Below are 17232 nucleotides of genomic sequence, written 5' to 3' on the forward strand. Positions count from 1 at the left end.
ACTCAATAAACAGTTGGCATGTGAATTACTGTTCGGAGAAACTGCATGCAAATTGCAATTAGTTTCTGTTTTGCATTTGCCATTATTATTGAATTTGGACTAATGTGCAAATAGCATTGGCAGTCCTCGTCGTTGCCAACCTGTAACTCAATCAATGGTCAGTGCGGTTAAATTGCGGCACACAAAGGGGACTTAAAGGGTTCGATGTGTGTTTTGAACTCATTATTGATTCACAATGCAAGCAAACACTTTTTGTTTTGCCAATTATATGGGGGGATATGTACTACAATCACCCGCTGCAACTTCCGATATCACCTCATTAAAACTGGTAAACCTACGCGCAGACATACAGACTTCCGTTTTGGAGGGCTAAAATGAAATTTATAATGACAGCTACAGCAAACAAGCAAACAAATCATACCCCAAACCCAAACAATTATGGGCAAAAGTTGAACGATACAACGAAAATATATAATCAAACCAGGGCCTACACACTGTGAATATATGTATATAAGTACCGATCCGTGTAGTTCCCACCATCTAGTGTCCAGTATGCAGTATCCAATGTCCGTTTGTTTGTTTTAATTAAAATTACAGAGCCGTGTCTTTGCCCCGTTGCCTTTGCTGGCCACTCTCTCACTTGTCCCGACTTTAATACTTTTTTACTAAATAATTTATATTCAATTTTCAAATAAATTACAAACAAAAATAGTTGGCAAACAAACTGCAGCTACCATGGGATGTGTGAGTATTAAACCATTCAAGTTTGTAATTGCAAAGGATGGCAAACAAACAGTTGATTTAATTCCATTAATCCCGGATGCTCGACTATGAACAACAAGATAGTTTTTTACGATTATTCTGAAAGTGTTTATTTTGACATTTGATTTTCAATCGTCCCATTGTGCTGGCCCAAAACTCTGTGTGTTTTCCATGGACATTGTCTGCGTTTAGTGGCAGTGAGGATTATTATAATTGTGTAAGCTATTTAAGCATGATAAACACACGGTGTCACACTCATTTGCATGTCTATGTGTATATATATATGGGTATGTGGTGGGGGGTGGTTAGAAAAACAAACCCACACCTGCACAGTAAACACTCCTCAACCGCCCCCGTGTGCGTGTGATTGTGACGTGTGGTTGGCTTTGATATGGCATTTTCGTGTATGCGGCTTTGGCCAGAAAACCAAATCTCTAACTCTCTCGCTGTCCACCAAAAACTTTAACAGTTCAAGTGTCAAATTAGCAGAGCAAGCCGAGCCGAAACTGAAGCTCTTAAATATTAACTCTTACTTAAAAATGTACACAGCTCGCCTGGTTACCAATTAAACTAAAGTGTTGCGTTTTTGCCAACCATCTAGAAGCTAGAATCTAGAATCCTCAACCATCGGCCGCAGCATGCACACAAACTTCAAACTGCAGCTAGATAAACAGTCCGCCCTCACAGGCGCAAATATTGATAGTCTAACACAAAAGTTTTATGCACTAAAAGAACGCCTAGCAGTGGGTGGGTGGTTGGGGATGGATTCCTGGTTCTCTGTTTCTGTTCCCAGGAAAGTCAATTTTCACCCAAGTCGACGTTAGTTGAAAAGTTAGAAACACGAAAAAATAAAAAGGAACATACAAAAAGAAAATGAAAGCCGAAACGTAAATTTTTATCTCTGCGCGGTGCAGTGCAAAAAGGTTTCGAGTGCAAAATAAAGTTACTTTGGCAATGCGATGCATCAAACCGCAAAACAAGATAATTTCAACGGTAAATAAATCACAGCCACGAGTGCTGGTGGTGTAGTGGGTGGTGCAGTGGGTGTTGTGACGGTACAGGGTAGATCTACCTACACGGTTCACTGCCTAGCCTCTTTCAGGGGAAACTCTGCTCCCCAAAGTGAAACAGCTGAAAAGTTGCAGGTACACAAAAAAAGAAGAAGGCCTGAAATAGACATGAGTTTTAGAAAATTATATTGAATTGACGTTTAAAATTCAACAAGGATGAAGTTCTAGAATCATTTTAGATTGTTTAGTACAAGAAAGTGCTTTCATTTTCATTATTATCTTCTTTTAAGATCTCCTGATTATGTTTCTTTTCCTTTAGTGTAGCCTAGCAGGCAAATCCAGAGCCAAATCATTCCATTACCACCTTGGGCAACACTCGCGCATGGTGTTGCACAAAAAGCTGATTAGTTGCCATTGTGGCTACCAACGACGAACACCGGTGCACTTTGCAGCCAGGTGGGAGTGGTGCTAGGCGTTGGAAATGCTCTTCCGTTTGGCACCCCGAGGATTACTCCAATTCAGGCGATTGCCTCACTCACTTTTATAGCGAAATTATATGCAGATCGCTTCATTATTTGCATGCGAGTATTTAATTGGTTCGAATGCACTCGATAAACTTCCAATCCGATTAGCTAAACTAAGCTTGGTACCATTGTCATTTATTATTAACCCGAACTGGGGAAAAGGGATTATTATCTAAGGACTTTGCAGCTTAGTAAGTGGGCCAGCGTCGGCAATAAAAACCTGATTCAGGACTAAGCACTCGAGTGGAAAACAAAGACCAAAAGAAAACCTGGGGAAGGGTAATAAATAAAATGGCCTTGTTTCACGGGGAAAAAAAGGTGTCACACCCCCACGTGGAACTGCAGGCTGCAGCGAGTGCTTAAGCCAAAGTTGAACTTTAAGTAGTTGCCACCTTAAGTCGCTGCCAGCTGCAGGCCAAAAACCCAACTAAACTGAAGCAAACCGAACCGAAGTGTAGCATATTGCTCTATATGGACTGACAGTCCCAACGATCCACTTTGCCCCACTCTCCATCGAAAAAAGTGAGCAAAACTTTTCCATTATTTTTATCTGCTTCACATTTTCAAGTAGGAAAAACTTTGATGCTGTATGCAAAAATAAAAACACAATCCGCAAGCTGGGAAAACAAAACCAAAAATTAAATACGATTTTTTTTTCGTTGCTGACAAAGCCAAAGAAGATTTTCATATATATATAGATATAGCCTGGCTAAGACCTTCCCCAAACAGTTATTGTTGCTGGCCCGGCCAATTCAAGGCCCCCTCGGGCTGGTGTCTTTGGCATTTTATTTAGTTTGTTATTTGTTCATACTTAAGTGTGTCGCCAGCGTCTTGTATTGGTTTTATTCGAAAAACTTGTCGTATGTCGTCCTCGAATCGAAGAGGATGCTGAAAAAGAAGAAGCCAGTCAGCGATGCCCAAGACAATAACCCAGACCCACATCCACATTCACACCCACACCAGCAATCACTGATTTCGGATCCTCATCCTTGTAGTATAAGCAAAGTAAGTTGTTGAGTAGATTACGCTTTTTGTTACGTCCTGCCTGACTGCCCGCCTGCCTGCCTGCCATTGTCTTTAAGTTTTTGCCCGTCCTTTATGGGCAACGAGGTCCCCGGGTCCCCGGTGACCCTGTAAACTTCAAATTGCTACAAGTGACACATCCCTTCCCATCGTTCGTTCGATCTCGTGAGTATCCTTGCCAGGACAATGGTCAGGCGCCCAGGTGAGTATGAGTGCGACTGTGCTGCTTGTCTCGATGCCAAAAGCGCCTTCAATGACACAAAGCTGGCGAAAAAATCCAAAGATAAACAAATTCGAACAATGTCGTGTGTAATTTAAACACTTGTCTCCGGATGTAGCTGCATGTCTTTTGGCACACTTACAGACATCTTAGCTGTGCCAGTTTAAAAGGGTTGAATATGTTATTCTTAAATTCTTATTCATAGTTAAATAAATAACAGATATTGATGGCGAAACCATTTAGTTCTGCGTATAAATTGAATCAAAACCCCGTTAATGATACTCTCGTATTTATCTATCGCCACTAATTCCTCCTTTCTCTCGCTTAACCCACTTTTATGTGGGTTTTCTGGTCTGCTGCACTCATCCCAAATAAATATAAATTTGTGCTCTGAATGCTGGCTACTCGGAGGCAATTCAATATGGTGAAATTCCGCGGATGCGAATGCGGATGGGGGAAAGTGGAAAAATGGGAAACCAGGGGGAAAGATGTAAATCCCTTGGGCCATACACATGACATGCCATGCCTAAACCATATTTTGTGCCACAGTCATGTAAGTACATAATTCAACAAAATGTTAATTTAATTAAATTATGAATATGAAATTTTCGGTGGCTGCCTTGCCTTGTGTCAGGTGCAGAAGGGGAGGCGGGGCCATTTTGAATGGCACCAAAAACTCGACGCGCTTCGACTGAACAAATTCATTTATATTTCGCACACGGGGCCGGCTCTCTTTGCTCCAGCTTTTTGTGAGGCAAACACGCTGGCATATGGATATACCGAGGAAGCTGGAAAATGAAAACAGAAAACTGGGTTCTGGGAACTGGGAACTGAAAACTGGGAACCAACTCAATAACGATACGGCCAGCCCATACAGCATGTGTGGCCCAAAGCCGCATATCGCATATAGCATATAGCATAAAGTGTATGAGAGCCAAAAGGCAGCATGACCAACAGCACAGCCATTGCCACATGTTGATTTTGCAAACTGAAATTATATAATGCAATGCCTGGTAAACAAGCCGCGGCACACATGACTGCATAAATAAACTGAAATTCGAAGAAAACAACATCATTAAAGTAGTCTCTGGGCACGGAACACATTGGCGGCAAACATGGAGCCATACAACATAGTCCCCCCAAAAACCAGAAATATATATATATATATTTGGTTAGATATACTCAAATACACGTGGGGACCGCCAGAGCCGGGCTAATATCAGCCAAATCCAGAATTACTAAAAACCAAATGTGCAGCCGCATTATAAACATGCAGCGAGGCAGTTACTAGAAATAATGAGCCCGCTGACTGAGTGTTTGGTCAGCAGCACTAAAAGAACCATTCGGTGAATGGAGTAAAGGCACTTAGAGAAAAAAGGGTTACCTTTAGAACTAACTTATATAAAAACAAAGTTCTGTAAGAAAAATATCATTATAAAGATTTTTAAGAGCTGTATCTTTTAGAATCTGTCTATAAAAGAAAATGTTTCAGATTCCTTAACGACACTTTTGAAGTCATATTAAAGAATTCTAATAACTATGATATAAAAGTAATCATCATGTACTTGATTGGCAACTTTTACTAAAAAATTCTTTAAAATATTCATAAAACATCTTGAAGTGTAAGTACCAGCGCTCAAATTAATGAAATTTTAGATTGAAAAGTGCGAAATTCACTTGAAATTTGCAATTCGCCAGCTCGGTCAGTTGATTTCCGTTAAGGGAGCTGAAATAAAATCCGTTGGCAGCTGAAGGAGCAGCAGCATTACGACGGAATTGAGTTGCTGAGCCAGGCCAAAAGCTATCGGTGCAAAAATCTGCGTGGCCAGCACAATGCGAAAACACCCAAAGTCCCCATCATAAATTCAATTTTTTATGTGGCTGCTAAGACAAAACGCCAAGAGTTGACATTAAGCAGCCGGATGACGGAGACTCCATGGACGGGTAGGACAGCTCTAGGACTCGCAGGACTCCTACTCGGTAGCAGTGACAGCGATGACGACAAGTGGGAGAGGACATCAAGTGAAATGCAACCGAGGCTTCGGCTTCGGCTTCAGATTCAGATTCAATGCGCGTGACAGAAACCACAGGGCTGTCAGCAGAGCAACCGCCTTGGATGGCCATTACCCCAAGTCGGAGCATCCTTCGTTTGACATGGAACTCTGTCCAGGATGGAATGGACGACGTTGGGCTGGGGTTGTCAACTGTAGATGGTAGATGGTTCTTCGTTGGCTGTAACTGCAACTGTAACTATATATGGCAGCGTTCTTATTGTGGGCCCGCTGCTCCTCTCTGTGCATTTGTAACAGAGCTTTTCGTAAATTGATCCAATTTATGCTTATTTTATGGCAAATTACGGACGAAGGAAGCCAGGAAGTCTCTCGGAGACCTCTGCCACTGACACCAAAGGGATGCAGCTGGTCCAAGGACCTGATTAAAGGGACTTTAAATATCCATATCGTCAGCTAAATGATGTATGTATATCAGCAATCAGGACATTTTCAAGTTCAGACTCTTGTGTGGAATATGGAAAGGTATTTGAAGAGTTGGGGAGTACTAAATGAGCTGCTTTATTCTGTTCATTATTCTGAAATATAATGTAATTTCCATCGAATGGTATTTCCCCTGCCATTGAGCAATGCTATCAATTTTAATTAAATATTATTTATTATTAAACTATCTGATTTTATAATTTAGCTAGTCCCTTGGGCAAATTAGATTTTTGGAAGCAATTTTGATTACATTTAAATGAAAATTGTTTTGATTTTTAAACCCAACTACCTTTCTATTGCACAAATATTTATGATTTTTCATTATTTTAACAAAATAAATGACAAGTTGAATAGCCATCAAAACTAAAACGGTGCCTAGTGGTTTATGGAATTTATAAATCTGCTTTCCAGCTTTGCATTGTGACTTCAGGGAGTCCCCACATGTTCATATTCCAATACATATATAGTATATATATATATATTCGATTCTGCATATCCACTTGAGTCGTTGGACGCCAACTGCTGATTGTTCGCTACTTTCACCCACACAATTTGCCTGCTAACTTGCCTTTATTGGCTTCTAAATGCAGCTCTAAATCCTTTGAACAAATTGCCATATTGCTGCCAGCTGCCTCTTGTGCGGGATGTCCTTGCTTGTTGCATTGTTTTCGTATAATAAAATTAAACTTATGCACTCTTTCCCACCCTTCGTACTCCTTCCCAACGCTTCTTGCGTTTCTGGAGCAACTTCTCGCCCCGGGGCGCTTGGGTGAGCATTTGTTAAGTGGCAAAAGATTGAAATGAAGGCAAACACACAATTGCATACAACCAGGGACTGACGTGCAGATTATTGGCATGTAAGCGTAAGTGTGCGTAGGTGCACTGAGAGAAAAAAATATACCAGCACAAAATTCTAGTTATGTGTTAAAACCTTTAATCTAAGGACCCAATAGTTCCACTTTGCAGTACCATTTCCAACTGCTAGTAGATAGATGATGAAAACTGTCATCAAATTATCTTCTCAGTGCCTGCATAAGGGTGTGTAAGTGAAATGAAATGGAACGAATTGGTTGCAACAAAGTGAGGGTGCTACATGGGGCTTACCGACTGCCAGATAAAGTTAAAAGGGGCGCCAACGCAATTTGCTCGGGGTCAGTTCTCCAGCAATTTCGTTGATAACTTATGTCATTCAACGAATGAAGTTGACATGCCGAACCCGAGCCCTCAGCTCCCTGTTGGGGTTGCATTTAATATTCGAATTTAAATTGCTAGCCCTGTCGAATGGTCCACTAACACATGACATACCTACATAGCTCAAATTTGTGCACCTGGACAAAAGTAGAATGTTACCTTAAACATGCTGCAACCAACGCCTCTCAATTACCTAATTGAAAGCCAAGCCAACGAGATGGGCACAAAGTCAAAGCTGGTTACTCATTCGCATTCTCATTCTCATTCGGCATCGAAACTCTCAAGGCTGTGAGCTGCATATGATTATAAGTTCCAGACTTGTGCCATTTCAATTTGCTCTTTGACATTCCCTCTCTGTGTCAAATGCAAATTGAAAAATCATCGAATGGCCCTGGCCAAGCAACGCTGGCATTTTGGCTGCCGGAAGCGTTTTGCTGCCGCCCCAAACTAATATTGAGGCAGGGGCGCTGCAAACTGTTTCCGCTCCATGGCCGGCGGAAAGGAAAACTCAATGGAAATGGAAAGCTGGATCTGAACCCCAAGCTCTGTGCCTGGCCTGGTCTGGCTTGGCTTGGCTTGGCTTGGCTTTTTTGGCACGCAAGAGGGTACATGGTTTTGGCACTACTCCCGATCCTGCCACTCCTGTTGTTGTTATTGTTGCCCGTTGCCAAAAGTCGCTTGTTAAACAGCGGAAACGGAAACGCCAACAGTCGCACAAAGGGAGCACAAGCACACAGGCGGCTTTGGCAACAAGACGCCCACCGGCATCCATCGGCATCGCCATCGTCATCGGGCCGAGTGGCAACGTTTTTGAAAAGTGTAAATCAAACTAATTGAATGTTTTTCGCCGAGCGAACAGCCGGTGCCAAAGATATATAACTGCGACACGCCCCGTTTAACAGGCAGGGAGATATGTACTCGTTCTACAGAAAGAAAGGAGGAAAAAAACAAGAAAAGAAAACTCGAGCACTACTGTGATGATAAGAAATTCAATTTCGTTCGATGCACACGCTTCTGGTTGAGTGGTGCACGCTCCTTTGACAATTTGATTTCGCAAATATCGCACATACGCAGTGTTGCAGGGTGGCTCTCCCTAATCAAAGGCCCATTGAAGGATCAAAGCCGATTTTGCTAATAGTCGCTATTCATTAACTGCAGCAGAAAACAAGCCTTTACGCCAAAGGAAACAGAATGCAAAAAATAAACCAATCAAAGGCCCATTGAAGGGGATTAGCACTTAGGACTACTGCATCAAGCATACGCCATGTATACAGTTTCCACTACCCAAAGGGTCAAACATCAAGCCAAGATCAGTGCTCATTCTGCTAATAGTCACTATTCATTAACCGGCAAACCCTCGAATCAATTTGCAATGAAACCCTTAGTTAAGCTGCAGGTAAGCCGGCTCCGGCTTGGCCCCACCCCACCTGCATTTGTCTGCGGCTGCAAATTGCCGTTAATTTAATGAGCATTTTGGCCATAAAATCACTTGGCACGGCTCAATTGCCACGACGCTGGCAGCCGGCACAATTTATTTGACTGTTAATTAGAAATTTAAATTATGCGCTTAGCCTTTGCCCTCGAAGAGGCACTTCCTCCTCCACCTCAAAGCCGCCGAAGCCACCGATTACTCTCTCTTCGTTCGCCATTCAATTGGCGCTGCACAAAATTAATTGCAGGCAACGGCAACGGCGGCAGCCAGCGCCTTGGAGCATCGTTTGCGCCCTGGCAAATTCGAAATAATTTATAATTTGGCACAATTACGCTCAGCCGCAGGCCAGCCTTCGTCCTTCGACGGCTGCTCCTTGCCGCAGAAGGCAGGCCGTTGGACGGGGGCCATGAACTGGCCTGATCTCATCCCGGGTTTCCAGTTCGGGTTGGGTTTGGGTTTGGCTTCGGTTTCGGGAGCCCGGGGTTATATGGGTCATTTGCCATGCAATTGCATTTTATTGATTTTCCTGATTTTCTCTGGCTGGCTGGCTGGATGACTGGATGGCCAGCTTGTTGGCCGACTGGCGGAGATGCAATAAACTTTCACTTGTTTTGTCGCCGTCGCCTAGAAGCGGGAAAGCGGAAATCAGCGGGCGCGGCGGGAAAGCTGCGGACACTGGTAAACACATTGCTCATAGCCAAAACATTTGGCACACTGCCGCGACCAGACAACCAGGATGCACTGCCACAGAAAGTGGGGATAGAAAATGTACCATTCAGTTTTTACTAAACTAACTTTTTAAAATAAAGATTTCAATTTAATGAATAAAGTTGAAAAGCGTCCCTTTTAGAAACACCAAATAATTTTCGTTAAATATGCCAATAAAAATAAAATAAAATCTATAAAATGGAAAATAATGGCTTAGTTTTAGTTCTCTAAATGGAAACAGTATACATTTTTCAGCAACAAAATAGCCAGCTCTTCCTTTAAAAACTCTAATATTTTGACTTAACTAAGCTGAAGCTTAAATGACCATCAACTTTAGGATTGCAGGATTAAAGTAAGACAAATCTCCTTCCTTTTTTCTCTGTGCAGCAAGACCAGCAGATCTAGCTGGGATTGTCAAGTGGTTTTTGGCTCGGTCCCGAGATTTGGCTACGCTTTTGTGATTTCTTTTCTGCTGGTCCATTGTTTGCCCAGAAATTGGGTCAATAGCCTTTTTGAGGGAGGTGTCCTGCCCGCAGCATCAGATGCTTTTGCCTTTCCTGCTCCTCCTGCTGTTGATGATAATGATGAGGGGGATGATGACGTTGGCTAGCTCGGCTGATGAGCAGCGAGCCTGGCCCAGACTTGCAGCCATTGTTTCAACTTCTGTGCATGTAATTTCCTCCTGCTGCATGCAGCAAACTACTCCCTCCAATGTGCGAGAGTGTGTGTTGCTGGTTTTTCACTTTTGTTGCTGCCACACTGATTACTGCTGCTTGTTAGTGCGTTTGACTGTGCGGTTTTTATGCTCGTTTACATGCATGTATTTGTATACCGAAGTCCTTGCCAAGCACTAAGCACTAAACACCGAGCACCGAGCTCGAGCACCCAGTATCCATCCGCCAACCATCCCTCTGCACTTTTGCCAAAATACACATTTTAGCTTAATTTGCAACTTGTTAGCTGGCAGCAAAACAATCTCCCGTCGGTCTCGCCAAAAACTCATGTGTAAACAAATCAAACTTGAAACTAAAGCTTAGCCCCCGAACATTTCGCAATAATGAGCAATGCTCGGGGGCCAAAAGAAAACTTGGTCCTCGTCCCTGGTCCTGGTGCCCAACAGCCCAAAAACCCAACAGCGGGGCAACAAGTGGAGTTCCCGAAGAAGCCAACTTTGTTAAATCAGCTTTAAGCTGCAGCAGGCTATTTGTAGCCCAAGCTGTTTGTCCGCCAAGATACCCCGATGTTTGCCAACTTCCTTTCTCATTTCATAGAAACAAAGGTCCACTTGGCTCGATTCCGGATTTAGCCGGCGAGTGTTGTTTAAAATGCGTAACCATATCCCGACCATGAATTTATGCAGTCAACTGTGTAAAAGGCGTAAAATGTCCAAAGACCATCAGTGGTGGTGGTGACTTGGCCTGGCCTGGCGTGGCATTTGTTTTGGTTGGAGGAAACCGCCGTAAGGAGTGTTTCTCCAGTAGCTACCAAACGGCGGCCTCTTCATTCATTTCATGCTCCATTGCATTGCGATATGTGTCAGGAAGAGGACAATCAGGCACTCGGAAAAAAAGGTGACAAGTTGAAGTCAGATATATGTATAAAGATTTGATTTAAGTCTGCCAAAGTATTAAAGATCTATTAGCAAGTATATAGAATTAGAGTATTTATTAAAAGCAACTTTCTATAACAGCCAATTTATTTGCCGTGCATCTTAGACCACCAGCAGCGTCTGGGAACCATATAAGATACCACTCAGCCAGATCCATCTGGGACTTGTTTGGCCAGCAGACTACTCGCAATCGTTGTTTTTATTCAATTACCAATTCGAATTCGAATGCTGTCATTGGCCCACTCCAGTCCATCGAAAGCAGCTGCAGCCGTTTGTCTTGCCAATTGGCCGGAGCCATCAACAAACCGAACCCAACCGGAGCATTATTGTAATTCAGGCAGCAGCCAGGAGCAAGTATCAAGCAGTGGCTCTCGATTTTAAATTGTTTGGAAGCAATAAAAAGTTTATCAAGTGTAAAGCGTAAAACAGCGCACGAAGCCCTTGACTTTCGGCACTCAGTGTTAATTGTGTTGAGCTTTAAGTTGGGAAATGGTGCCACATTTCAAGGACCTGGCAAAGTAAAGCTACCAGGGCTTAAATCAAGGCAAAAGTAATACAAAACAAAGGGCCCCCAAAAACACACCCTCCCTCTTACACACACACACACAAAAGCAGAGAGAGAAAAACGCACAGCAAATAAATCAATTGGCTTTGCCTAAAACGTTTGAAATTGATTTCAAGTTCTTCGGCCCATTGTTTTTATATGCAACAAAGGGACAATTTTTCATTTCCAACGACAACAATAAAAGCAACACAAGGTCCTTTTCATGGTGGCACTGCCACAAACACACACACCCAGAAATAGACACACACATGCGGTCGATCCCTGGGCATGTAAATTGGCCGCATTGTTTATGAGCTCTGCTATCCTCCGTGTCCTCCGTGCCAGCCAGCCCCTCCTCGCCCTGCCATTGACTATTGATTGTCAATTCAGTTTAAGCGCCGCCCATAAATTCAGTAAATGAGCAGAGGTCCAGCAGAAGCTGCTGCCATTCTTCTTAATTTGCTGAAATGCACAAAAACAATTTTCAAATTGCACGAAAGACGCCCACAACGCGAATTCGATTTCTCTTCTTGATAGTTCGCTTGTCCTCTTGATTTTGTAGAGATTTTGTATATAGCATAGCAACTTTGAGCTTATTTGTATTTATCTAGATACAGCTCTATATTGATAGAAACTTTTCCTTTTCCCTCAGAGATTAGTTACTAGAACTACAGCTTTTTAAACACCCAAATCGTAGAGTCAAAGGCACTTCAAGTGTTTGTGTGTCCAGCGTGTGTTTGGTCATTAGACCTGACACATTGTCAACACGCAACAACTGCCAACTGACAGCCGTCAACTGTTTATGTTTGCCATTTACCAGGCAAAACATTTTGATTACGCATACGCCATGTGGATCGAAGCGACGTTTGTTGCTTTGACAGGCGCCTCGAATTCCATTCGCCCATAAATAAAAGTCAGCTGCTGGTCATCAGTCGATTGGAGATGCATTCGCTGCTTGTTTGTGTTTCAGCGCTTTGCTTTTGTCAGCTTTGCCAGGCAGGCGCGGGGATTCCCCTCTGCAAGGATTGTCGGGTGAATGTGATATATCCTGGTGAGGGAAAACCCCAACAGCAGTTGCCAGAGAATCATCAAATAGTTCGCATCATCAACGACTACAGGCGAATCACCAAAGAGCAAATGGAAATTCAGGATGAGATCAGGCAGCATAGATTGCAGGTGAAGGATTTCAACTTTATAGCCAAGGTAAAGTTGGAAAATGTCATACGATGCAGTGCGGCCTTGGTGGGCCCACGACTGCTGATCACCTCAAGTACTTGCTTTGTGAATAAAACATCTCAGCAACTGAGAGTCCTTTTCCCTGGTGGAAGAACTTTTGATATTGATAGTATAGTAAAACCTGATTCTTGCCCTGAGATTAGCCTGCTCCTTTTGAAGTCAGAAGTTTCTGAAATCAATCCGATTTACCTGTGTCATCAGGACATACAGTTGGGCATTAACGCCTCAATGATGATGGCCAGTCCTGATCTCAGTTTTTATGGCCGTCGGCACACTAAAATCATCTCGAATGAGGTCTGCCAGACTACTTTTTTTGAAGAAGATTCCGTTTTTACTACCTCCAATATGATGTGTGCCATGAACTCCATGACGCCAGATAAGTGTGCCACTTCTCCAGGGGATGCCTTGCTGATAGACCACAAGCTGTGTGGCATAAATATTTATGGATTCCGCTGTTTCGTAAATGAACTCAACGGCGATCTCTACATAAACCTGAGTAAGCTGCAGCCCATGATCGGCGATTTGATACGGCAACTAAATGTTAAAGTCGGAAATTGAAATCAGTTTCAGTTTTACATTATTTATATTCATGAATGGAACAGGTTCAGTTTGCTAACTATTATGCACCAGAAGCCTTTAGTACTAATACTAATAATTTACCATGGAATCCCTTCAGTTTTGGGATATTTCGACTCCGCGCCGCAGATGAATATGGGTGACCTACCCTCAAAAGGACAATCCTATCAAATAGTTCGTGTCATTGAGTATATAGTTCCATATCCCTATCAAAGACCACCCAACATATCTGCCAGAGGGGCAAGTGTTAACACAATGGAGCCAAACAGCCTGGAGATTATTCCAGCTGATATTGAAAGTCTTCTTACCGCTGGACAGAGAACAACAGCCAAGCCCAAGGCAGTTAAGCACTTTCTGATGAGGATCCTCTACGAAAATAAAGTTATCTGCAGTGGGGCTTTAATCTCCAGCCGTTTGGTGTTAACTTCCGCCCACTGTTTTCCCAGGAATTTCAGTAAAGCTTCCGCTCATTTATATAAACTCCAAGCAAGTAGAAGTCGCATTTACTCTGTGACGAATATAATTCTCGGCTCCATGGAAGACATGGCCCTGATGTTACTCCAGTTACCGCTCCAGGATTCATTCGTCCAGCCGATTGAACTCTGTGACAAACCACTCCGCAGGAATGACAATGTCAGCATCTACATGTCACAACAACATCTGCGCTTCCTGCGCACCAAACTCATTGCCAATGGAAACTGCAAGCGAAGTTATGCCCAGGACGAGAACGCCTTCATCACCAAGACCATGTTATGTGCTTTGAATTCGAACAGATTGGTGGACTGCCAGACGGCCAAGGGGGATCTGCTCCTGCATCAAGATCAAATGTGTGGTGTGAACATCTATGGACAGCACTGCTCCGATGGAGCCATCAATGGAGAGCTCTATGCGGACGTTTTCAAGGCCAGGTCACAGCTGTTGCCATTGATTGAGCGCTACTCCGCTTGACAGGCTTAAAACATTTTAAATTGTTTACTGCTTTATGAAGTTCAGCTTTTAAATAATATTATTGAAAACAGCTAATGCAACTTTCTAAGTCATATTTAAAACATTTTCATATAAAAAGTCGTACAGTAAAATGAAATCTTTAATATATTTTCTAGTAACATTTGATTTGTGTTAGCCTCACATATTTTATTCCAACCAAAAATAAAAGGCAAATACATTTATTGTCGCTGTTCAATGTTCGATGTTCAATGTTCGTGTGCTGCCCAAATCAAATCAATCTCACTAAACAAACACTGAAAATAAAAGGGCGAAAGTGGGTTGGAACCACCGAAAAATGGCAGAATAAAAAATAAGGGAATGCCGCCTTCTGCTGGTCGCTGGGGGAAAATTGAAAGTCGCAGCCAACAAAATCAGTGGAACACAAAGAACACAAGCTGGTGATGTTTTTTTAACATTTTATTTTCTTTCAATTTGCGGCTTAAAAAAGTTAACTGTTCCCATCAAAATGCCCTGAACTGCAATGACTATGATGTATGTAAATTTGAACAAAAAAAAAACAAATAGAGAAAAACAAAATGAAAAATTGTTATGAGAGAAAAAAATAAAAACAGACACAAAAGCTACCAAAACCCTCTAAAAACATCATGACAGCAAAAAGGTGTTACACTTGGCTTGAAATTTACACCATTGGTGGGCGTGGCAGCAAAGGGGCTGTTGCGGCAACACAGAGGGACTGATGGAAAAATGAAAAAAAAACGCCTGAAGCTGCGCCGGAGGCCATGGATCCGTCGCTGGCTTTTGGCTTTGGCTTTGCGCTAAAATATGCAATTTTGTCATGAAATATGCACATGTCCACAGCGCGGCAAGGACGATCCGCCAGCAGGCGGCCAACCTACCATCACCACCCACATGCAGCACCACTATCAGCGACAGCAACAAAATAAATTTAAAAAGCAACATACATAAATAAATTAAACATTTAAAAAACCCAACGGGAATAATGAAAGATATAAAAGGCTTAGACTGAACGAATCTGAAAGTGCCCTTTATGGATGGATATTTATAAATAATTATAATGAGATCTTACTCAATATCTTACAAGGATTCTTGTAATAATAATATACAAAATAATATAAAATATGTAAATCAAGGATTCTTATAATAAAAATATACAAAATAATATTAAATATGTATATCAAGGAAATTAGCTGGATAAAGGGCATCAAAGGTATCCATAAACTCTAAACTAAAGTCAGCTATGACTTTTCGACGCCCACCATTTGACATTTAAATGCGGCGAAGCCTGTCGAAAATGTTGCCAGCAACATCAGCGCGAACAACTAAATTTATGTACATAGAAATTAATATTAAAGAAAAAAACAAATAGAATGTTTTCATAGAAAATAAAGGATTCAAATGCCGATGATGGTATGGTATTAGTGCAACACGGGATAATAATGAAACAGAAAACAAAAATGGCATGAAAAAAACTCACAACACTCGTGTGATAATAAAAACAATAAAACAAATATATTCCATTTGACTAAAAAATTGTTTCCCCCGGGGCTTGCCGACCCCGCCTCCAACCACTTCAAGCACTTTAGCCACTTCACCCACTTTGCCGCCCCCTTTTTCAGCGACCCGCTGACCTACCGCAAATATTTATTGTTTGACAATTTTTATTGCCTACTTTCAGGCGATTGTCGCTAGCGCAAAAACGGAAGCGACACAACAACAAAAAAAAGTAGGAAAACTTTTCAGAAAAAAATTCAAAAGGCGTTAAAATGATTTTGAGAAACTTTTGCCTTACGTGACTTTGGACCCAACATCGGCGACCACTCGCCGGGCCTACATATTGTTCAATTTCCGTCCGGGCCGGACTGACTGAATCAAATAGGTGGCATAAACAGCAGCCGCCGCGGCAACAAAAGTGTTCGGGGACCCTGCGATGGGTATAAAATAAAAGTTTTCCACTTAAGGTTTATGAAAAGTTTAAGCCCGGCCGCCCATCCGCCCGAAGGGGATCCTCCCACATTCACACCTACCGCACGCCGTCAAATGCGGAAACGGAAACTACGGTCGAAAAATGATGAATACACCACGTCGGTCGGCGGACCAAAAAGAGGGAAACCCCATCCCCCTTCGATCCCTGGCCAATACAACACAAAAACACACTCCAGAGGGATGCCGGCAATGGCTATAATATCCTTGGACCTGCTCAAAGATTTTTCGCAATAAGGAAACGGCGAACGCTAGATTTCCCTTCCACCTTCAACTTCCTGGCCATAACCACTTAGGACCCACCAAGTTTTTCCCGACACAGAGGTGGTCGGGTTGGGGGAAAACTCCCCAAATGCAAATAATAATGTAATTGCCGGCAATTTTCTTCAAGACTTGTTTACCTTTCGCTTCAGCGTTTGCGTTGTTAAACTTTTATGAGATTTGGACTGAATTTTAAAGCATTTACACCTGGCCCGCAATGACAAATGAGCAAATGAATTGAACCCTATTGCGGGGCTGAGAGCCAATTTAAAATCCCCTCGGCTAATTGCAGGTCGGACCCACTAATTGAGTGCAAGTCAAGCAAATCGCCTAATTAGCGGAGGCAATCTAAGCGGACTACGATTGCCATTCGAGGGAGTCCGTTGCCGGAGCTGGTGAAAAGGATATGCAATTTGCGCGGACAGGACACTTGATCTGAGTCGAAGCGCGGAATTGACAGGCCGGCCGCAGTATTCCGGTTTAATGCGTTATTAATTGGCTGGTTAACCGGCAGTAGCGGAATGGGATTTGCCTTAATTTCCTCATCGTACTTGGACACTAGGTGAAAAGCAGTACTACAACAAAATTTTTACAAATTGCAGTTTTTTTAAGAATTTTATAGGAATTGAAGTCTCAACATAAGTTATTTTAAGTAAATTCATTTGCCAAGAATATTAAAAAAAGACATTCAAAAA

At 42.5% G+C, this 17232-nt stretch overlaps 2 protein-coding genes across 2 annotated transcripts; both read left to right on the forward strand.

Moving 5' to 3' along the window:
- Positions 1 to 12457: 12457 nt before the first annotated feature.
- Positions 12458 to 13309, forward strand: LOC108115916. The gene has a single exon (XM_017227552.2). The coding sequence runs from the start codon at positions 12458 to 12460 to the stop codon at positions 13307 to 13309; it is 852 nt and encodes a 283-aa protein (XP_017083041.2).
- A 63-nt stretch (positions 13310 to 13372) lies between these two features.
- LOC108115915 (seminase) lies at positions 13373 to 14275 on the forward strand. The gene has a single exon (XM_017227551.2). It carries the CDS (start codon positions 13373 to 13375, stop codon positions 14273 to 14275), a length of 903 nt encoding a protein of 300 aa, XP_017083040.2.
- The last annotated feature ends 2957 nt before the right edge of the window (positions 14276 to 17232 follow it).

This window comes from Drosophila eugracilis, unplaced genomic scaffold (genome assembly GCF_018153835.1).
Source record: "Drosophila eugracilis isolate 14026-0451.02 unplaced genomic scaffold, ASM1815383v1 contig_2159, whole genome shotgun sequence".
Taxonomy (NCBI): domain Eukaryota; kingdom Metazoa; phylum Arthropoda; class Insecta; order Diptera; family Drosophilidae; genus Drosophila; species Drosophila eugracilis.

Excerpts from the sequence above, each read along its gene's own strand:
- LOC108115916 (XM_017227552.2), top strand. The coding sequence starts at position 12,458 with ATGCATTCGCTGCTTGTTTGTGTTTCAGCGCTTTGCTTTTGTCAGCTT.
- LOC108115915 (XM_017227551.2), top strand. The coding sequence starts at position 13,373 with ATGCACCAGAAGCCTTTAGTACTAATACTAATAATTTACCATGGAATC.